General features: G+C 41.8%; 1 protein-coding gene across 1 annotated transcript in view; it reads right to left on the reverse strand.

The window, feature by feature from the left end:
* The window catches only part of LOC115465754 (ribosomal RNA processing protein 1 homolog B-like), a 127,461-nt gene that overhangs the window by 87,609 nt on the left and 15,793 nt on the right, over positions 1-24,059 (reverse strand). Inside the window, 4 exon segments of the mRNA XM_030196459.1 lie at positions 6,324-6,453; positions 12,763-12,824; positions 16,751-16,798; positions 16,800-16,836. Coding sequence (XP_030052319.1) covers positions 6,324-6,453; positions 12,763-12,824; positions 16,751-16,798; positions 16,800-16,836 — 277 coding nt within the window.

Genomic DNA, 24,059 nt, shown 5'->3' on the forward strand with positions numbered 1-24,059 from the left:
AAAAAGCCACTACAAAAGAAAAAGTCACCATATCTCAAACAATAAACAATCCTTAACTTTGGCTCTACTCAATTTACTGTAACTGATATCTTCATTCCAAGGAATAGGGAGGGCATAGCCTGCCAAAAAAAATAGTTCCACTTATCTTAACACTGTCCCATATAATGAAGGATCTGCCATCAGGTATAATATTACAGACCACTTCTCGACCAAATTCTGAACCTCAACAAGCCCCCCCCCCCTTGTTTTGCAGAGCTGCATCAGGAGGAGGAACTTTCAACAAATGTGAGAAGGTACAAGATGGCACCAAACGGTCTACAAACACTGTGTTGTGCGATCCCATCAGCTAGCTGCAATTAAAGGGACAGCCCTCTAGATTAGTAAAATGCATCCCATTCAATCTCCGAGGGGCCTCCGTATTCAATCTGTATATCCATCTTTGTTCACGCTGCCGTAACATTTTTTAAATATTACCTCTGTTTTCCAGAATATGATCAATGCAAATACGTTTCAAATCAGTGAAATGGTGTTCCAGTTTACTTTTGTTTTGAAGCACCAATTTTCTATATGTGTCTAAAGCAGGATCCATGGGACCCAGAGGAACCTATGTGCTCTTCTTATTCCATACCCTGAAAAGCACACTGTTTGGAAGTTTGATCAGCAAAGTACTCTTTCAAGTTGTAAGGCACTAAAAAACTTGGCTAAGTCCACTTGTAATTGGAAGGGATCATGCGTAGAAGAAGGGACAAATAAGAGTCCCTTTGATAACACAGACTGCTCCTTCTTCTGTTAATTCATATCGTGATAAATTCACTACAGAGAGTCATCTCTCTGCTGTTGTCGCGTTACTGGTCTGTTTACTATAGTGAGTCATCTCTCAGCTGATGTGGCATTACTGGTCTGTTTAATCCAGTAGCGTGTCCCATCCTTCCTCGATTTTTTCCAAACCCTCTGCCTCTGTAGACTTTCTTTGATAGGACACCGCTCCGCCTGTTCCGTCCCTTCATCATCACCACTTGAGGAATCTGAGGATAACCCAAATCGAACTTTCTTATTTGTTCCTTCATTAGTTCCCTCTGTCTTTTTCATCCATAGGTACACATATCCTTCAGTATAATCTTTCTTGTCCCTTAATATTTTTTTTGTATTTAGATGCCTTCAATTCTTTACGGAATTTTTCTATTTTAAATTGCAGTGTCTGGATCAATAACAGCATTAGGTCTACAGAGTATTGACTTAATATGCTATTCCATTTTTTTAACAAATTCGTCATTGTCTGGAAATAATTTTGGGCTATGCTGCTTTCTTAACCCCCTTAGTATGTATTCCTGTTAACAATATTCAACCAATGCAGCGCTATGAAGTTCCCACCTGGTTAAAGATTTGGTTTCTTCTAATAATTCAGACCAGAGTATATTATCCCCTAACTCTGAAGAAAATTGAGATAAAGCTGCAGCTTTTAAAATAGTAGACCTTTCACCTGCTGAAAACCTTAAGCCACTGTGCCATGCTTGAGTCATCTTATTTCCACAAAATTATATACAACCACAAGTTCGCTACAGAAGAGCAAAAATTAATCACCATAAAGTGTAAAATGTTTTGCTCAATAAATTGAGAGGGTCATCACTATTTCTACCTTCAAAACGTTTAACAAAACAAGCCTCAACTGCCCCAGGAAAGTTGGAGATTTTTACTACAGATAACCCAAAAGGGCTCTCTTTCATCGGCTTGATAATAAATGGTAAACTGCAAAAACTGCAGTGCGAACAACTCTTATCTAGAGAAAAAGCCACTGCAGAAAAACAGTCACCATATTTCAAAAAAACCCAAACAATCCTTTGCTTTGGTTCCACTCAATTTACTATAACTGATATCTTCGTTCCAAGGAATAGAGCATAGCCTGCCAAAAAATAGTTCCACTGATCTTATCAGTGAATACATCAGGAGTAGATGCTATACAAAAAAACCACCTTGGAAGCCCAGACCAGATATATTCCATGTATTAAAAAAAGGAGGAAGGAAGGCCAAACGACAGCCAGCATGGTTAAAAAGTGAGGTACAGGAAGCTATAAGAGCTAAAAGAAAATTCTTCAGAAAATGGAAGGATCTGACTAAAAATAATAAGAACAGCATAGGAATGGCAAATCAAATGCTGACAAGGAGGCAAAGACAGACTTGGAAAGAAGATTTGGTTGGAGGCAAAACACATGGTAAAAACTTTTTTAAAAGGTATATTAGAAGCAAGAAGGCTGGTAACAGAATCATTTTGACTGCTAAATGATTGAGGGGTAAAAGGGGGCACTCAGGGAAGATAAGGTCACGTAGAAAGAATAAGGGGTCCTTTTTACTAAGCTATGAAAAAAGGACCCTGTGTTAGTGGCAGGGGCCATTTTTTCCCCGCGTGCGAGGGCCATTTTTACCATAAGGGCTCTTGCGCTTAAACCGGGGGGGGCAGCACCGCAGTTATAACCGATTACCGCTGGATTACGCCGGCGCAAGCCATTTCTGGGGTGTTAGTAGCCTAGTTGTTAGGCAGCAGACTTTAATTTTAGCGACATGGGTTTGATTCCCACTGCAGCTCCTTGTGACTCTGGGCACGTCACTTAACACTCCATTGCCCCAGGTACAAATAATTACCTGTATATACTATGTAAAACCGCTTGAATGTAACTTTAAAAAAAATTTTTTTAAACCACCACACAGAAATGGCTTATATTGAGTCTCATTCCCTTTCCCCAAAAATGGTGACCGCTCGGGGTGGGACTACCGCAGCAACCTAGTTTGGATGGCGGTAGTCCCCGGAAGAAGAGCAACGGAAGCCTGCGTTGGGCTTAGGCTGCTCTGTAAAAGGACCCCCTAAATGAATTATTGCTTCGGTCTTCACCCACGGAAGATGTGGGAAGATACCAATGTCAGAAATGGTATTCAATGCTGATGAGTCAGAGAAACTGAAACAAATCTCTGTAAACCTGGAAGATGTAATGGAGCAATCTCACAAACGGAAGAGTAGCAAATTGCCTGGACGGCTGGTATACATCCCAGAGTACTGACAAACTGAAAAATGAACTTGCAGAGCTATTGTAGTATGTGGATTAAAAACTGGTTAAAAAATAAAAAACAGATTAGGGATGACTTCCCTATGAGGAAAGGCCTAAAGGGGCTAGGGCTCTTCAGCTTGGCGAAGAGATGGCTGGAGGGGAGATAAGATAGAGGTCTGTAAAAAACTGAGGTGGAACAGGTAGACGAAATTGCATGTTTACTCTTTCCAAAAATATTAGGACTAGCGGGCACGCAATGAACCCACTTAGTAAACTTAAGAACAAACCGGAGAAAATATTTTTTCACTGAAAGAGTATTAAACTCTAGAATTTGTTGCCAGAGAAATTGGGTTTTCCCAATTCCATCTTAGTGGCTTATAGACTTCTTTTAGGAAATTATCTTAACCATTTTTTAAACCCTGCTAAACTAACTGCTTTTACCGCAAAGATGGAATTGGGAAAACCCACTGCTTCTTTCTAGAATAAGTACATAAGTAATGCCACACTGGGAAAAGACCAAGGGTCCATCGAGCCCAGCATCCTGTCCACGACAGCGGCCAATCCAGGCCAAGGGCACCTGGCAAGCTTCCCAAATGTACAAACATTCTAAACATGTTATTCCTGGAATTGTGGATTTTTCCAAGTCCATTTAGTAGCGGTTTATGGACCTGTCCTTTAGGTAACCGTCTAACCACTTTTTAAACTCTGCCAAGCTAACCACCTTCATCACATTCTCCGGCAACGAATTCCAGAGTTTAATTACGCGTTGGGTGAAGAAAGATTTTCTCCGATTTGTGTTAAATTTACTACACTGTAGTTTCATCGCATGCCCTAGTCCTAGTATTTTTGGAAAGCGTGAACAGACGCGTCACATCCACCTGTTCCACTCCACTCAATATTTTATATACCTCTCTCATGTCTCCCCTCAGCCGTCTCTTCTCCAAGCTGAAAAGCCCTAACCTCCTTAGTCTTTCTTCATAGGGAAGTCGTCCCATCCCCGTTATCATTTTAGTCGCCCTTCGCTGCACCTTTTCCAATTCCACTATATCTTTCTTGAGATGCAGCGACCAGAACTGAACCCAATACTCAAGGTGCGGTCGCACCATGGAGCGATATAATGGCATTATAACATCCTCACACCTGTTTTCCATACCTTTCCTGATACCCAACATTCTATTCGCTTTCCTAGCCACAGCAGCACACTGAGCAGAAGGTTTCAGTGTATTACTCGACGACGACACCCAGATCCCTTTCTTGGTCCGTAACTCCTAACGTGGAACCTTGCATGACGTAGCTATAATTCGGATTCTTTTTTCCCACATGCATCACCTTGCACTTGGCTCACATTAAACATCATCTGCCATCTAGCCCCCCAGTCTCCCAGTCTCGTAAGGTCCTTCTGTAATTTTTCACAATCCTGTTGCGAGTTAACGACTTTGAATAACTTTGTCATCAGCAAATTTAAATTACCTCGTTAGTTACTCCCATCTCTAAATCATTTATAAATATATTAAAAAGCAGCGGTCCTAGCACAGACCCCTGAGGAACCCCACTAACTACCCTTCCCCATTGTGAATACTGCCCATTTAACCCCACTCTCTGTTTCCTATCCTTCAACCAGTTTTTAATCCACAATAGGACTTTTCCTCCTATCCCATGACCCTCCAATTTCCTCTGTAGCCTTTCATGAGGTACCTTGTCAAACGCCTTTTGAAAGTCCAGATACACAATATCAACCGGCTCCCCTTTGTCCACATGTTTGTTTACTTCTTCAAATAATTGAAGTAAATTGGTCAGGCAAGATTTCCCCACACAAAAGCCGTGCTGATTTGGTCTCAGTAATCCATGTCCTCGGATGTGCTCTGTAATTTTGTTTTTAATAATAGCCTCTACCATTTTCCCCGGCACCGACGTCAGACTCACCGGTCTATAATTTCCCAGATCTCCCCTGGAACCTTTTTTAAAAATGGGCATTACATTGGCTAACCTCCAATCTTCCGGTACCACGCTCGATTTTAAGGATAAATTGCATATCACTATCAGTAGCTCCGCAAGCTCATTTTCAGTTCTATCAGTATTCTGTTCTGTTCTGGAATCTTGCCAGATACTTGTAACCCGGATTGGCCACTCTTGGAAAAGGATACTGGGCTTGATTGACCTTTGGTCTGCCCCAGTATGGCAACACTTATGTTCTTATGAAGGAGGCTCTGGAAAGAGGAAATATTTTTTCACTGAAAGAGTAATTAAACTCTAGAATTTGTTGCCAGAGAAATTGGGTTTTCCCAATTCCATCTTAGTGGCTTATAGACTTCTTTTAGGAAATTATCTTAACCTTTTTTTAAACCCTGCTAAACTAACTGCTTTTACCGCAAAGATGGAATTGGGAAAACCCACTGCTTCTTTCTAGGATAAGTACATAAGTAATGCCACACTGGGAAAAGACCAAGGGTCCATCGAGCCCAGCAGAGGTAGGCTCAGGAGTACCCTAAGGAAAGTTTCTTTAAAGGTAAGGTAATGGATACATGGAACAGCTTTCCAGTAGAAATGATGGAGATGAAGACAGTATCTGAATTAAAGAAAGCATGAGACAAGTTCAAAGCTTGTGAGCAGTAGCACCAATTTTCAGGACTTTAACCAAAGAGTCTTTAAAGATCAAAGCAAAACTGAACCCATGTGAGGCTGGGATAGTCACTTGGTTCTGAGTGTATGTTTGAGCAGTAATTTAATTAAACTAGATAGCCTAACCATATAAAAAGCATTAGAAATCTTTACAATTTATATAGAAAGAGGTTGAGAATCATAGTAGAATTAGTAGCAAAATGTAATTCTCACTATACGCGCTAGAGTTGGGGGCTTTTTATATAATTTTTGTCTCCTTCTACAGGACGGTATTCCGTACTTCTCCCCTCCATGGCAATCACATCCAACTACAAACCTATTCACCTACTGGCATTTACAGTTCCCAAGACAACTCCTTAAGAGTTTCTGATCAGCATGTTGCTCAGTTATTTTGATCCAAATATGAAACAAGTAAACATGAGAGATACTTTAAACTACATTCTTTGAACTTTAAACAGATTCCTCTTGAAGACAGCTGAACTATAAATGGGTATTAAAAGATACATAAATGGACAAGGGCTAGGGTTGAAACCTTGACGTCTGGAGCTACTGGTTACAAATTTGAAAACATATTCATTCTGCCCTTTTGTGCTGTAACAGAAGTGTCTGTTACTTCTGAACTAGACACTTCTGTTATAGAAAAGTTAAAGGCTACATTGCTTTTACCTCATCTGCTCCAACTTTAGACAGTTCTTCAAGATAGATGTCAATGAAATGAAAGCGGACCCCATTCGGGGTCTTGTTCTTGTGGTGCAGCACCTCCTTCATTAGCAGGTTCAAAAACTCTTCTACTAAGCTTAAGAGAAATGAAAGAAACCAAACATTAGACGCCTAAAGCAAAACAGACAAATTTGATTGATTTTTGCTCCCATTTCCTGCAAATCCTTCTCATCCCACAACTATCAGTTTTAATCCAGCCCTAAAGAACATGAATCACAAGATTCCCAAAATACACATTTTATTCATGATCTATGACTGTATTTACAGTTGTCCCCACCCTAGTGCAAGCTTACCAGCTAAATGAACACCCTAACAAGTATATGTAAGGCAGCTGTTCCCGATGTTTATCTCAGAGGAATGGACTGAGACTGAGAACCCATCATTGGAAAGAGCTGGGGGGGGGGGGGGGGGGCTGTAGCCTCCCGTGAGGTGGAGGCCATGGGATGCCTATTTTCCACCACCACCAGCAAGAGGATTGCTACTTGTGCTGGAAGCAGAGGCCTTTGATATGAGCCTGATTTACTCAGTCTGCAACGTCCTTCCTCCTGGAATCCAGACATAGACTGGGAGGCACAGAAAAAAGACTTTGGCTTGTGATCTGGCAAACATTGCCCTTTGGAATCTCCCAGATCTTTCACAATTTTCTCCACGTCCTCCCCAAAAAGGAGTTTACACCATGAAACGGTAGCTTTGCAAGCCTTGACTTGGAGGCCGCATCCGCAGCCCAATGCTTAAGCCACTGCCTTGCAGTAACAGCCTGCAAGCATAAAGCGGCAACCTCAAAGAATATGGAGAGAAGGTGTAGCCTAATGGTTAGTGCAGTGGGCTGCTATCCTGGGGAACAGGGCTCAATTCCCACTGCAGCTCCTTGCAACTCTGGGCAAGTCACTTAACCCTCCACTGCCCCAGGTACAAAAAAAAAAACCCCTTAGATTGTGAGCCCAGTAGGGGGACAAAAATAATGTACCTGCAGTACATCAAGTCCATGATCTCTGACCCCTTGACATCTTAAGGGAGTACCTTGTTCTTTTGCACATTGTTGAGGACTGTACCACCCTCAACAAGCAGGGTAGATTTCTTAGCAACTGCAGTAACAAGAAAGTCTACCTTAAGGAGCTGCAATAACTCCAACTGTTTGCAGCAGATACAACCAAGACATGGCACAAGCCACTTGCAGCCCCACCTCAGGTGTGCCCAATTGCACTAAAATTAGAATTTTCATTGAGGCATGAATATGGCAAATCCTAGATGGCTTTCTGATCCCTGTCATCATGAGGTGAGAAGTGGTCTGAGGAAAGAGGCTCAGGAAAACAAATATTAAGGACTTCTAACACCATGGTTATCAGCAAAGGTAACTCCTCCTTCCTGAACATCTGGGCTCCAGTGCATAATCTCTCTCTTCAGGAAGACGTTCCCCTTCATCCAATGGATCTGAAAGTGAGGGACGAGACCCCCATGAGGGAAGCTTCCAATCTGTGATCTGACAGCACAAGACCTCATCTAGCTCCCGTTGTATCTCCAAATGCACCGATTTAGACTGCTGGCCACCAAGGACCCCCAAGAGGTGGGGGAAGGGGCAGAAGAGGGCTGAAAAGGCATATGTCTGTTCATCAAATAAGGTTGTGAGTGGAGGAGTGGCCTAGTGGTTAGGGTGGTGGACTTTGGTCCTGGGGAACTGAGGAACTGAGTTCGATTCCCACTTCAGGCACAGGCAGCTCCATGTGACTCTGGGCAAGTCACTCAACCCTACATTGCCCCAAGTAAGCTGCATTGAGCCTGCCATGAGTGGGAAAGCACAGGGTACAAATTTAACAAAAAAACACAAAAATAAAGGCACAAATTCAGGGGAGAATGGATGTCAGAAGAATCTGACCCCACATTGCCAAAAGCAGCTCCCCTGATCTCCATCGCAGCCCATGCAAGAGCGAACTCCCAGACATGTGAGGGAAAACCCATCAGCTCACCTCACAGATGGCAGCCATGGCTGCATAGGTCGAGGGAAGCACTGTGAAGCCCGCCAAAATGTCCCCAGGATTGCCTGCACATTACCACTACTGGAGGGGGGCTGTGAGAAGAAGCACAATTACACATGCTGCAGCTTCCAGATGCTGTTCTCCAGCTCCCAAATCGGGAGTAAAGTTTCACTGTTTCAGTGAGGGCAGCCATAAGTAAACAAAGTACTCAAAAGCTCCAGTGAAAGTTGCTGCCTCAGAATCCAATCTCCACAGTCAAATCTGCACTGCTGGCTCCTTCAATGCAACCTCAGCCGATTTGAACTTCCAATTTTTATTTATTATTAAAGAGGCAAGAGATTTCTGGCAGAAGCCCGTGAACCCAGCAGAAAGGAGATGGAAAGGGGGAAAGACCAGGCACCACCAGGCTTACCCCCGAGTCCATGTGGGGCCTCTAACCCCCAAAGCTCAACTGAACTGTGGAGGAGAGTGGCCTAGTGGTTAGGGTGGTGGACTTTGGTCCTGGGGAACTGAGGAACTGAGTTCGATTCCCGGCACAGGCAGCTCCTTGTGACTCTGGGCAAGTCACTTAACCCTCCATTGCCTGCCGCACTGAGCCTGCCATGAGTGGGAAAGCGCGGGGTACAAATGTAACAAAAAAAAACCTGAGGGATAGGCCAGGAGCCAGAATCAGTCCAGAGCTGCACAGGTTATGTCTATCCACCTGCTACATTAAGAGAATACTGGACATGAGGCTGCTGCACAGGATGCTAGCTGACAGAGCTCTGGCATTCTCTCTCCATCTGCTAATAGATGGGCATAACGCCTTAATAACCACTGAAGAGCAAAGGAGTGAGAGGTGGGGGAGGGACCTAGCACCACCAGGTGTCAACCAGCTCCGTCCAAAATGCCTTCAGAAAGGAGCATATATCCTCCAAGAGAATTCTCCCTGCTCAACTGACACTCAGCTTGAACTGCGGCAGGAGTCCATCAGCCATCCGCCTGGAGACAGAGAAAAATATTTAGCATTCCAGACTACACAATATCCTTTAAAGGGCAAATCACAGGAACTACTTTCCTCTGTCTCCTTCCGCTGGTGGGTGGACATAACCCATTAGTGTGGACTGGTCTGGTATGACAAGTAAGATGGATCTTATTAATCTTCTTTCAGTCTTAAGTCATTTGTGGGACAGAGACCGTAGACATCTGCCCAACTTTGACCTTAGTTCTATTTGATCTTGCTCAACATAATGTCAGCCATGTTGCATTTCCATCCTCTATTTAGGCATCCCCTGTGTCTAACCCACACATTTTTGAATTCCCTCACCATTTTTGATTTTATCATCTCTCCTAGGAGTTGCATGTATCTACTACCCTCTCTGTGAAAAAGTATTTCCTGACTTTACTCCTAAGTCTACCTCCCTGCAACCTCCATTCATATCCTCTAGTTCTATTGCCCCTACACCTATAGTAAAGGCAGATCGTTTATTTACAAGTTCTAAAATCTCTAAGTATAGCATAAAGGTAAGTAGCAAACATATAAACATGGCCTTGTCAATTCTGATAACATACAAACAAGACTGCATGCTTGGCACTTCAAATAAAGTTCAACAGTATAGGAGAAACAGGTCTAGCTTCTGAAGCATAGAAACTTCAATACACAAACAACTGCTCCCTTCAAACTGCCTCTCCCAGTCACAGCAAAAACACAAATATATGCACTCACACAGATATATATATATACACACAAATTTAAAATAATTACATAAGGATTTTCTCCATGTACTTCCTGCTATGCGTCCCCAGTGTCGTTTTCACTGGTCCATATTTTTCCTGCTATGCCCGTGTTATTTTTTCAGCGGTTTTTAGCAGTTTTTAAAATGACGTTTTTATGCATTTTTTGATTAGTTTTCACCTCTTGCCATGATGTCTGTGTTTTGTATTTCTATGTGCAACATTTATAGATTTTAAATACCATTTTATGACGAGACCTTTAAACTATGGGAAGTGGGTATAAGGCAGACAATAGAGGCAGACGCATGTATGCTGCTTTTACAGACAGAGTAATGCAGACTGGCTAGAAAAGTGTGGTATGCAAGTACTTGCTTAGTTTCTTTTTCCTTTTTATAAGTTGTTTTAGGTTGAGCAAAAAGTTATCTTTTAGGGGTATACTTTGTTTTAACCCCTTTTAGGTAGGTGCCTATGACAAACTATTAAGCAGCTTGTTCCTCTTGAAACATTGTGCACTGGCTAAACAATTCTGTAAACGTGATAGATTACTAAACAGCTTGTTCCGAAGCAATGTGCACTGGATAATTTTGTATATATTTCTCAACATATGTCAGTAGTTATTTATTACAAATGAAGAATTACTATTCTATTTTCCAATATACATGTTATCACATTAAATATACCTGTCTCTTGTACTAAATATTGATTTTGCATGTTTAAGTTATTTTGTTTTGATTTTTATTATGCATTTTATTGAATGTATTTTAATAATTATATTAAAAATTATGTTTTTATTTTTAGTTCTTACCCTTAACACAGCCTGAGGGTGAAACATGGCCATGTCAGGTAACCGTTTTAATAAACTACTTCTCAATTTTATTGTGATCTGCTTTTGTTTTGTTTTTTTGTATAATGGAGGTAGTGCATACAAATTTCTCTCATGCATCTTAACTGTGGATATCCCTCTGGGTGTGTCCCACGGACTGAGTACAGAACTCCTGGATCAGAGCTAATGCAGCCATAATGGCCCTTCTGAAGTCTGCCTCGCTGCATACCAACTACAAAGCAGCTATCTGGTCCATTCTACATACTTTCACTGTGCATTATTGTTTGGACCAAGCTTCAATACAGGACAGTGCCTTTGCTTAAGTGGTGCTGGCCAATCTATCCTTCTCAAATAACTCTCACACTTGACTGTGTGGGCTGCTCCAAAAATGAGATACTTCAATGTTCACTAGCCCTATGCCTGAGACTCACCCACTTATGTGCAAGAGAAAAGGCAAGGTTGTTTTTTTTTTTTAATAGATAACAGGACTGATAAAGGACACAATCCTACTCACCTCCCTAAGAGTGGTCTTGCTCTTTTTGAGCTTTGGAACTGAGGAGGCCACGTCCTACAGGAAGGGCTGAGCATGCTTAGAACTTTATACCAATTCTGAGCTCCAGGAGAGGAGTGCTATCCTGGTGTCATCATATGACATCACCCACTTGTGTGCCTCATCAGTCAACGCCTGTTACAGATGAGCCCACTGTTTTCTAGTACATGAGCCAAAAACATGCATGCCCCCAGAAAATAACTTCATAAGGCCTTCTTGACTTTTTAAGTGTATGCTCTGAATTTATGTAGCCCATTTAGATTCTGTATTGATATTAGTGGGATATAATACCCAATGGGTCAAATAAGAACTGAAGCACCCTCCCACCCCTCTCGAAACAATCCCCAGTGACCCAAGTGCAACTCACACTTTCTTCCCTCCCCACCTTTTCCAGCCTACCTTTTATTCAGGAGATAGGAACAATGTCCACTCAGTCCTGCCTCCAGCATCACCATCTTAGAAAATGTTGGGACCTGACCCCTAGTCTTATGTCAGAACATACCTCTAGTGGTCAGCTGCTGGAGGATTGCCCAAGATCAAATAAATACTATTGGTCTATGGGAGGATGGGGCTGCATCTTTGAGGGTTCCATATTCAAGGGTCTCCCTCTATTTGGAAATAACAGTCTATTTAAAGGACAGAGCAGTCTTTTTTTCCTCCTTTTGAGTCAGTACATGAGCCAATCCCCATTCAGTAATAGCTCACGCACTAATAAGAAAGAGGAAAATAAAAAAGATTTATGTCAATGCAGAAAACAGCAACCTGTAACCCCAACACTGTATGTCATTTTTCTGTCAGGACATTATTTAACACACAGTAATTGGTATACCATTAGTTTACTACATCAGGTATAAAACTGTTTTCAACATGTGCATTAGGAAACTGTGCACTGAAGGAAAACACAGTTTTAACATGCAGCTCATTACAGCAGCTGCAAAAAAATTGGAGTCATAGCACGTGTTGGTGCTTTGGATATTTGTCTCATTTTTGACTGCCAAAAGGTAATCTGCCGAACTGTGGAAAACAATGCTAATTTGTCAAAGGCTGCCTTTTCTGGGTCTATGCTCTAGCCACAACTAATAAATCAGACTGCAACTGATTTTTCATGGTCAATGTGTTGTACTACTATTAAAATGTAATCTGGTAAGACAAAGCAATAGTGAAAGAAAAATTAAAATAAAAATCCTAAACCATGTTTATGTATATTTTATTTACTATATCACTGTCTGACTTAAGCAACAAGGCGGTCTACAAAAGACTATCAAATACGAACACAAATATTTATATTGCTTCCAATGGTGCCATCAGATGTGGCTGTTTACTAACCTTCTATCCCATGCATTTCTTTTCAGTACCACAAAGGATTGTCTCATCATCATGCGGATCAACTATAGAATGAAAAACAAATTAGAGTCTAAGGTTTTTTTAAGGCTTTCAAAGAGCAATGATCAAAGACATTAACAATAAGGTCACATAAAATCAGTCACAGAGTCTAAACCATAATTTACTATAGTGGAACAGCAGCCCTGAATTTAGAGCAAGGCGGCTGAGGACCAGGCAAGGCAGCATTCAAATTCCACATCACCTACTGACACTCCTTGTGATCTTAGGCAAGTCACTTCACTCTCCACTGCCCCAAGCAGAATTCAGATGAGCCTCTGGGGCAGAGAGCTAGCAACTTTTTTTCCCCTCATCTTGAGCTTTGATTTGGAAAACGTAGTAATTAAATTTAACATCCAAATCCTGTAACCTAGTAAATGATGGCAGATAAAGGTTGAAGTAGCCCATCTAGTCTGTTCAGTAAGGTGGCTAGGATTTTAACTATTGCTCTATGCAGACCAGGTTGTTTTGAGTTGAAGCGCTCAATACTTGGTTACCACCCTCTTTGTCATTTAGGGATCTTTGAGTGCCACACACATTGTTTAAGAAAAGATGGCTTCACACCAAGTTCGTGTGTGGCTTTTACCCAAGTCCCTGATGAAAGACTGTTGAAACCCGCGGAGTCGGGCTTTTCAGGGGAAGCCAATTAATCGGTCAGAGATAGTGGCTGAGGAGAGTGAAGTGACAAGTGACAAGCGAGAAAACACTGTGCATGTCGTAGAAAACGTTTAGAGATAAGTTCTCGTTTTGATTTGCTTTATTTATTTAAGGAGTAGTACTATTCAGATAGGCAATTGCACATATATAAACAAAGAGAAGCCCAATGAAAGAAGTGCTATACCACTTGGCAAAGAAATGTATTGCCTAAAAAAAGTGTTTTTTGCTGAGGGAACTCTTTAATAAGAAGAAAAAGAAAAAATATTGAAAATGTATTAAAAAAGATATTATATATATGCGTTTGTAGTGCTGTTATTTATTTTTATTACATTTGTACCCCGCACTATCCCACTCATGGCAGGCTCAGTGCGGCTTACATATTGTATACAGGTACTTATTTGTACCTGGGGCAATGGAGGGTTAAGTGACTTGCCCAGAGTCACAAGGAGCTGCCTGTGCCTGAAGTGGGAATTGAACTCAGTTCCTCAGGACCAAAGTCCACCACCCTAACCACTAGGCCATGCCTTGTTAGTGGAGAAGCATTTTCAGTCTTGGTTCTAGGTTCTTATATCATTATTGGTTACCAAAGACTGTGGGATTTGATTGTGGTGAATATCCAGTGGCTTGTATTAGCAGAAGGCACTGAGAGTAGTACTAGACAGAATGTGGATAGATTTAGCAAATGCAAAGGATGTAGGGGGCGATGAATTGGAAGCAAAACAATATACAGGAAGGGAAGAAGTGAGCTGGAGGTAGCTCCTAGGCTGTACATAAGTACATAAGTATTGCCATAACGGGAAAGACCAAAGGTCCATCAAGCCCAGCATCCTGTTCCAACATTTAGGACCAATAACAGAAACACAGAAAATAAAAAAATATTGATACACAAAACACATAAAAACATGCATGCACACACAAAATATTTACATATAATCACTAAGTACATAAGTAATGCCACACTGGAAAAGACCAAGGGTCCATCGAGCCCAGCATCCTGTCCACGACAGCGGCCAATCCAGGCAAGGGCACCTGCAAGCTTCCCAAATGTACAAACATTCTATACATGTTATTCCTGGAATTGTGGATTTTTCCCAAGTCCATTTAGTAGCGGTTAGGGACTTGTCCTTTAGGAAACCGTCTAACCCCCCTTTTAAACTCTGCCAAGCTAACTGCCTTTATCACGTTCTCCGGCAACGAATTCCAGAGTTTAATTATGCGTTGGGTGATGAAAAATTTTCTCCGATTTGTTTTAAATTATACTAACCCTGTAGTTTCATCGCATGCCACCTAGTCCTAGTATTTTGGAAAGCGTGAACAGACGCTTCACATCCACCTGTTTCACTCCACTCATCATTTTATATACCTCTATTATGTCTCCCCTCAGCCATATCTTCTCCAAGCTGAAAGCCTAGCCTCCTTAGTCTTTCTTCTTCATAGGGAAGTCGTCCCATCCCCGCTATCATTTTAGTCGCCCTTCGCTGCACCTTTCCAATTCAACTATATCTTTCTTGAGATGCGGCGACCAGAATTGAACACAATACTCAAGGTGTGGTCGCACCAAGGAGCGATACAATGGCATTATAACATCCTCACACCTGTTTTCCATACCTTTCCTAATAATACCCAACATTCTATTCGCTTTCCGAGCCGCAGCAGCACCACTGAGCAGAAGGTTTCAGTGTATTATCGACAACGACGACACCTAGATCCCCTTCTTGGTCCGTAACTCCTAACGCGGAACCTTGCATGATGTAGCTATAATTCGGGTTCTTTTTTTCCCACATGCATCACCTTGCAACTTGCTCACATTAAACGTCATCTGCCATTTAGAGCCGCCCAGTCTCCCAGTCCTCGTAAGGTCCTTCTGTAATTTTTAACATTCCTGTTGCGAGTTAATGACTTTGAATAACTTTGTGTCATCAGCAAATTTAATTAACTCGCTAGTTACTCCAATCTCTAAATCATTTATAAATATATTAAAAAGCAGCGGTCCTAGCACAGACCCCTGAGGAAACCCCACTAACTACCCTTCTCCATTGCGAATACTGCCCCACTCTCTGTTTCCTATCGTTCAACCAGTTTTTAATCCACAACAGGACATTTCCTCCTATCCCATGACCCTACCAATTTCCTCTGTAGCCTTTCATGAGGTACCTTGTCAAACGCCTTATGAAAACCAGATACACAATATCAAACTGGCTCCCCCTTTGTCCACATGTTTGTTTACTCCTTCAAAGAATTGAAGTAAATTGGTCAGGCAAGATTTCCCCACACGAAAGCCGTGCTGACTTGCTCTCAGTAATCCATGTCCTTGGATGTGCTCTGTATTTTGTTTTGATAATGCCTCTACCATTTTCCCCCAGCACCGACGTGAATAACACAAAGCAAGATACATTATGAAGGAAATGCACCAAACACAGAGGGTGTGTATGCACATACACGTACAAGTTGTTGAAAATAATTCTATTAGCCATGTTCTGCATGTTTTCCCCACTTTCTTGAATATGGTATTACCTTCCATATTAGTGAGAACAATTGGTTGGTTTATTATTATTATTATTATATTATAAGCAGGACCTCCTCATCTGTGATTCAGTGTTTATGCTGGATAGGTAGAGTTGTAGATTTTTCTATCCTTTCGAAAAATAACTCGAGATACAAACAGCTCCAACTGGCGTGTACAATTCATCTTTTCCTACAAAATATTTTTGGAAGTTGCTTCTTAACTATGCAGAAAAACCCATTTTCTAAAGTTGTGGGCTAGATACAAACAGATACTAGTTTTGGTGTTCTCTTTGTATCATAAGAAGACAGCAGCTGGGGAAAGGGCAATTTTTTTTTTAGCTCTATCTATGGGGTACCAATGCTACTACTACCTGTTCAGAAGCAATATTAGGTTATTATCAGTATGATTTCTTGCTGCACTGCCAATGGTACGTAACCTATCCATTTTAGATTTAGACAATGAACTCAGTTTTCTCCTAACTGCCTAAATGTTGCAGCCTGGTTAGACCAAGACACTGCATCACAAGGGTCGGCCCCCACCCTATACAGGGTGTCAGTCAGCACTTACTACACACCAAATACAGGGCATAAACAATCTGGATCATCTACCAAGGGAGACAGAGCTCATTCAAGACACAAAAATAAAAAAACTTGAGTCATATAATGCAAATTGGCAAACAGGTCACACTATAGGGAGGTACAAAAGAGAGTTCAATAACTGAAACCCCAATACTAGAAAGAATTCAAGGATAAGCTACCAAAAGAACTTTACCAGGTAAAATTTATCTAAACGCAGTCTGTCGATTCCATTCCATTCACGAACAGATTGCTTGCCAGAATGTCATAATGAAGGAAGTTCTATAAAGTAACAGAAAAATAGAGAAGAACATTGTTGATCAAATCTCAACTACAGGCAATCGCAAACTATTTATTTCCCTGTAGGCATATGCACTTTTTCTAAGGCATGCATAACTATGAGCCAACTGCTGACTTGGATCTGGGGTTGGAGGAGTGGGGGGGGGGGGGGGGGGGGGGAGACCAGAAGAAACTGTGCTAGTGTTGAAATCCACCTGAGAAAAACCACAAAAATTAGCGTTTTGGAAATCATTTCCTTAATGACCTCTTCTTGGATATGAAGTTTTCCAAAACCACTACTTACTTATGCAAACTCCTGAGTGATGGTGCTTTTTTTTTTTTTTAAAGCAGTTTTTGTAAAATGGCTGTCCCTATTGTACATGCTACCAAATACACATATTTTCACAACCTTATATGCATTTTGCAAAAGACTGCTTAAATCCTTTGCAGATTTTCAACAAATTGACTTGGACATTATTTTTCTGACCTAGATTCAATTCAATTTAGGTCTTATATACCGCTAATATCCTCTGCTTAGGGTTCAGTGCAATTTACAACATTAGTGGAACAACAGTTACAGCTTTATAAGTAGGACAATGATTGAATACATTCTTATTGGACAGATATGTTATAGAGCATTATACGGTGTGATTACAGTCTGTGTTAAATTTGATATTTCTAAAGTGATCGGTGGGTATTATATAGCAGTCTTTGGGAAGGTTTTTAGCTTCTTTCAGAGGCTGAGGTGGTGTTTCTCTGCTCCGGCAGCCAGAGGGAATGAATTCCATAATGTGATCCCTGCCACTGAGAAGAGCGAGTTAAAGATCTTCTGTGATTGGATTCCCTTGTGAAACAGTGGGGCTAGGATCAACTGTTTTTTCAGTCTGCTAGAATGAACAATGCAAATGGATAAGATGTTAATCAGGAGTGCAGAGGTAGCACCTTGAATAATCTAGGCAGGCAACCTTAAACTTAGTTCTTTCAGCTATTGGTAGCCAATGTAGTTTTGCAAAGTAAGGCGAAACACTGGTGTATCTGTTCAGTTTGAAGATTAGTCTTGCCGCTGTCTTCTGTATGATCTGTAGTTTTTTTTTTTGTGTGTTTTTTTTTTTAATGTTTGCTCCTAATGCCAAGAAATAGGGCATTGTAGTAGTCCAGGCGTGGTAGGATAAGCATTTATACAAGTATTGCAAAGGAACCTTTTAAAAAATATATATATATCGGCATTACATTGGCCACCCTCCAATCTTCTGGTACCACGCTTGATTTTAAAGATAAATTACATATTACTAACAATAACTCCACAAGTTCATTTTTCAATTCTATTAGGACTCTGGGATGAATACCATCCAGTCCACGAGATTTGCTACTCTTCAATTTGTCAAAATTGTGCCATTACATCCTCCAGATTTATGGAGATTTCATTCAGTGTTTCTGACTTGTCAGCTTTTAATACCATTTCTGGCACCAGTACCTCTCCCAATTCTTCCTCGATGAAGACCGAAGCAAAGAATTCACTTAATCTCTCTGCTATGGCTTTGTCTTCCCTGAGTGCCCCTTTTACCCCTCAGTCATCTAGCAGTGTAACCGATTTTTTTGCCAGTTTCTTGCTTTTAATAGACTTAAAAAAAAGTTTACTATGCGTTTTTGCCTCCAACACAATCTTTTTTTCAAAGTCTCTCTTTGCCTTCCTTATCAGTGCTTTGCATTTGACTTGACATTCCTTATGCTTTTCTTACTATTTTCAGTCAGTTCCTGCTTCCATTTTCTGAAGGATTTTCTTTTAGCTCTAATAGCTTCCTTCACCTCACTTTTTAACCATGCCGGCTGTCATGTGGTCTTCCTTCCTCCTTTTTTAATACACGAAATATAATTGGACTGGGCTTCCAGGATGATATTTTTGAACCGCATCCACGCCAGATGTAAATTTTTGACTTTCACAGCTGCTCCTCTAAGTTTTTTTTTTCACCGTTCATTTTTATCATAGTCTCCTTTTTGAAAGTTGAATGCTAACGTGTTGGATTTCCTATGTATACTTACTCCAAAGCAGATATGAAACTGATCATATTATGGTCCATTGTGAGGAAGGAGCGATAATATAGAGTGCATTCTGAATTTTTCTTTTTTTATTTATACATCAAAGTGCCTTAGGTCAAGGATGGGATGCAGGCTGCCTAACTTTTTGAATATTAGGAAATAACAACAATAGAAGCCACGTGGAATACTTGGGTTTGACAGGAGTTCTATCGCATGAAGTTGGAGAAAAGACAGTTTCTTGATGGAGAACTACTGATTTTTCAGATAGATTAGTTTGGATGGTAGGTGGATAGGGTGGAGGGAATGAAGTTTAGTTTGTAATCCTGTGTGATAATTTGCAATACTCAATTGTCTAAGGTTATTTTGGTCCATTCGTTGCAGAAAAACTGCAGACATCCCCCTAGTGGCAAAATGGTCAAAAGCTTGGAGTCTGTTTTGTAGATGTCTAAGGAGCGGCTGGTTGGAATCTACTTTCCCATGGTCTTTGGCTTGGAAAACCTGAGTTGATGTAGGTTGCAGATGTCGAAAATAAGGTTGATATCTTCGCTTATATGAAGACAGAGGTATACCAAGGTTGGTATGATCGCTGGTATGAAGAAAAAGGGAATCTTTTGTATGATGTTTGATTATCAATCAAGCTTATTTTCGAAAAATGATCGTCGGCCATTTCCCGACATAAATCGGGAGATGGCCGGCGATTTCTTAAAAGCGGCGAAATCAGTATAATTGAAAGCGGCATTTTTGACAGCATCGCCACTTTCCCGTCGAAAAGTTCAAGGGGGCGTGTTGGTAGCTTAGCGAAGGCGGGACATGGGAGGGCATGGGCATGGCTACCAGATGGCCGGCTTTCGCCGATAATGGAACAAAAAAAGCGGCGTTAAGCAGTATTTCGCCGGGTTTACTTGGCCCTTTCATTTTCACGACCAAGCCTCAAAAAGGTGCCCCAACTCACCAGATGACCACTGGAAGGAATCGGGGATGACCTCCCTGTACTCCCCCAGTGGTCACCAACCCCCTCCCACCCTAAAAAAACACAATTATAAACATATTTTGGCAGCCTGTATGCCAGCCTCAAATGCCGTACCCACCTCCATGACAGCACAATGTGTTCTATCTTCTGACAGCCTTTCCCTGGTTATGATGTGGCTCTTGGGTGAGTGTGACACCTTTTCTGTTAGGTGCACTGCAGAGTCACATCAGCAATGCATTGTGGTGGGTGTAGGGTAGTGGGCTCTACTCCCATGGTGCTTTTCCCCTGCTATCTGGGTCAGAGTGTGCCCCGTTTTGTTTCCATGAGGTAGTGGCCATTTTGTAAGCCCAGTTTTAGATCCCTTTCATGTGTTACCCACATTAGAGAACTTAGTTCTTACCTTGAATGTTGCTGAATGAGGGCACTGTACACAATTCTGCCAGCTCTGACCTACTGCTAATCTCAGTACCAGGGAGACTCTTTGCCAGTGGTGCACAACCTCTGATCTGCCAGTTACTTGTGAGTAAACGTGCTTATCAATAAAGGACTTTTTTCAAAGAGATTACTCTTCAGGTGTCAACTGGTGTGCCAAGGTTATACAGCAGCAACAAGTCCTAGAGGCCTGCGTGTATGGAGGTCCCTGGAGCACTTTTAGTGGGTACTGCAGTGCACTTCAGGCAGGCGGACCCAGGCCCATCCCCCCTACCTGTAACACTTGTGCTGGTAATGGGAGCCCTCCAAAACCCACTGTACCCACATGTAGTTGTCCCCTTCACCCCTAAGAGCTACGGTAGTATTGTGCATTTGTGGGTAGTGGGTTTGTGGGGGGGTTGGGGGGCTCAGCACCCAAAGTAAGGGAGCTATGCATATGGGAGCATTTTCTGAAGTCTATCGCACTGACCCCTAGGGTGCCCAGTTGGTGTCCTGGCATGTGAGGGGGACCAGTACACTACAAATGCTGGCTCCTCCCACGACCAAATGCCTTGGATGTCGCCGGGTTGGAGATCGCCGGCATTTTTTTCCATTATCGCTGAAAAACAAAAACGGCCATCTCAACCCTGGCGAACTGGCATTTGGCCGGGCTAAACCGCATTATCGAAAAAAAAGATGGCCAGCCATCTTTTTCAATAATACGGTTCCGGCCAGCTGTAGTGCCGCCGCCAAAATTGATCGCCGGCGACATTCGATTATGCCCCTGCACGGGATTAGAGAGTTCTTTTGAAAGTTGAATGATCATCTTTGATCTGGGCGACAACATCCTTAACTTTCCCTCCGAAAGGATTGCCTCCTTGACATTGAGCATCTGCGAGATGGTCATGTAGGTCATCTCGGAGACCTGACGCACATAGCCAAGCAATCTTTCTAGCTGCAAGAGATACAGCAGCTATAAGTGAAGTTGTATAACGTGATATCTTCCAGTGCACCGGAAAAAAAAAAAAAAAAAAAGATGACAACTGGTCAGTAAGTAGAGAAGAGAGGGAATCCATTGTAGAATATAGTTCAGAATGCTGGTAATGGAGTACTTGGAGCTGAGGAACTGCTATTCTTGATGCCACCAATGCTCCTGAAAAAAACAACTTTTCTCTCAGCAGTATCTAAAGTTTTGGGATCTCTACCCGGAGGGTATAGCACAGTTGATTTGATGGTTTTGATTTATAACTGCTCTAATAATACAGAGGTGATGTGGCAGCTGTGATTTTTCATGACCCCGCGGTACTAGCTGTACTTTATATTTAACATCTAGGCGTTTTGAAAAGGACTGCTGAGAAATAAGTTTTTGCCATATGTTGGCTTGCCAACCTTGAAGGACAGAGTGTTATAGGGACTGCTATAGGTCAGCTTTCAAATGGTCTTCAAGGTCTTTTCTGTTCATGGATGTTTTGCACTGAGGAGCAAGATTTCTGAGGAGTTTTTGGATAAATTTGAATAGTTAACATCTTCTGCTGGCGAGTATCTGCTTGGAGATATACAGAGTTAGTGTGCTGAAATCGAGTTTCCTCCTTAGAAACTTCCAATTCTACTGAGGAGAGCACCTCTATAGGAGGTCTATGGGAAGTTCTCCACTGTTCAGGCAGAGAAGGCTTCTGGGGTGTAAAGAGGGGCTGAAGAGGGTGTTAGAGGTGCTGGAAAAGGCAGATAAGACAAGTAAAGGAGATGGTCAAGGAGGGCAATATGGAGCAGGTGGTACTATAAAAACTTTTTGAAAGAGCTGCAGTAGTAAGGAAGCTGCATCCTGCTTGGGGCTGGCAAGTGCCGACAGCTGTGAAGGCTGAGGTGGTACAAAATGCTCAACAGGAGTAGATAAATGTCTCTACTTACTAGACATCTTAAACTTTATCACAGAATATGGAATAGAGTCACTGTCATTTAGACACAGACTCCTGCTGAGGCTACTTCAGTGAAAAAGCAACACCCTCTGGAAGAAAATGGGGGTGCTGGAGAGATGAGTGAGCAGCAGGAAGAGATTTTTACTCTGAAGCAGCTTTGTAGAACTGCTGATGTTGGCTGCCCAAAAGAGATTTTAAAAGCATCCCGAGGGGTTTGACTGGTGATGCCCGAACCTTTTGGTACTAACAGAGCCCGCAAGGTTAGTAGGAGCACTTCCAGACATACCTGCCGGTACCTCTCTCTGTGAGGAGAGCAAGCATCCACCGCACAATGCATAAAAAAACAAGAGAACTGACGAAGGTGATGACGACAGCAGAGCGGGAAGGAGTCCTACACACACGATTGTCTGAAACCTTTAACAATCAATCCAGGGGAGCACGTCTCAGCCAGAGCTACGGAGAAGTCTACCAAGTATGTCTGCATTATCCTGAGACACGGCTAATACTGTATCTCATGAGTCTGTCACTCAACCGAGGTGCTTATTTGATCTTAACAGACAGATATTGTGCATGCATCCTAAGACCCCTGCCTAGGTGGTGTCAGATTTTCCATGTAGTTAGTCCTTCTAACAATATTCAGGTCACTTTTCAGAAGAGGTGTAAGTCTATTTTCTTTTTAAACAACAGCAGCAGCTTTAAAACAAAAAAAATGGAAGATCATGCTCATAACATACAAGGCAGGTCATACTCTTCAGCTATATTGGAGGGAGCATATTCAGCAGCAATATCTCCGCCACAACCATATAGCATAAGTGATTTAATTTAAAATTGCTTTCTGTAATCTTAAATTAAAAACAGGTATACAGAATGGCAGAATATCACCATTAACATATAGTTGATCATTTGCCCTTGTATGTATAGGCATTATATGTACAGAACCACTGAAAATCCATATATCGGGGACTTATACATTTAGTGCGCAGCCACTAAATGTACACAGTCCTTTTGAAAACAGACCAAATATTCGACTGGTTTAGTGCCCAAAAGATGAACTGGACCACCAACCAATAAAATGCTCAAAGAGCTTTTGTTTTCCATCTGCAATGGATTAAAGCCCTTAGAAAAATTGGACCAGCTTATTATTTCCTTTGAACCCTACTAGATGGGCTATGCCGTGACAAAAATGCACTCTTCTAACTTGATAGCAGATTGCATCTCTATGTACAGCTAGGAAGGCATAATCTTAGGAGTCATGTGTCAAGCTACAACAATGTTAATAACCATTACGGTATATGCCCTCAAATCCATTTACAAGGATGTTACATCTAATTCAGTCCACACTTTTGTTACAGTAGAAACACAGCCTGCCAAGTTAGTACATAAGTACATAAGTAATGCCATACTGGGAAAAGACCAAGGGTCCATGGAGCCCAGCATCCTGTCCACGACAGCGGCCAATCCAGGCCAAGGGCACCTGGCAAGCTTCCCAACGTACAACATTCTATACATGTTATTCCTGGAATTGTGGATTTTTCCCAAGTCCATTTAGTAGCGGTTTATGGACTTCCTGGAATTGTGGATCTGGAATTGTGGATTTTTCCCAAGTCCATTTAGTAGCGGTTTATGGACTTGTCCTTTAGGAAACCGTCCAACCCCTTTTTAAACTCTGCTAAGCTAACCGCCTTCACCACTTTCTCCAGCAACGGATTCCAGAGTTTAATTATACGTTGGGTGAAGAAAAATTTTCTCCAATTTGTTTTAAATTTACTACACTGTAGTTTTATCGCATGCCCCCTAGTCCTAGTATTTTTGGAAAGCGTGAACAGACACTTCACATCCACCTTGTTCCACTCCAATCAATATTTTATATACCTCTATCATGTCTTCCCTCA

The sequence above is a fragment of the Microcaecilia unicolor genome, chromosome 3, assembly GCF_901765095.1.
Source record: "Microcaecilia unicolor chromosome 3, aMicUni1.1, whole genome shotgun sequence".
Lineage (NCBI taxonomy): Eukaryota > Metazoa > Chordata > Amphibia > Gymnophiona > Siphonopidae > Microcaecilia > Microcaecilia unicolor.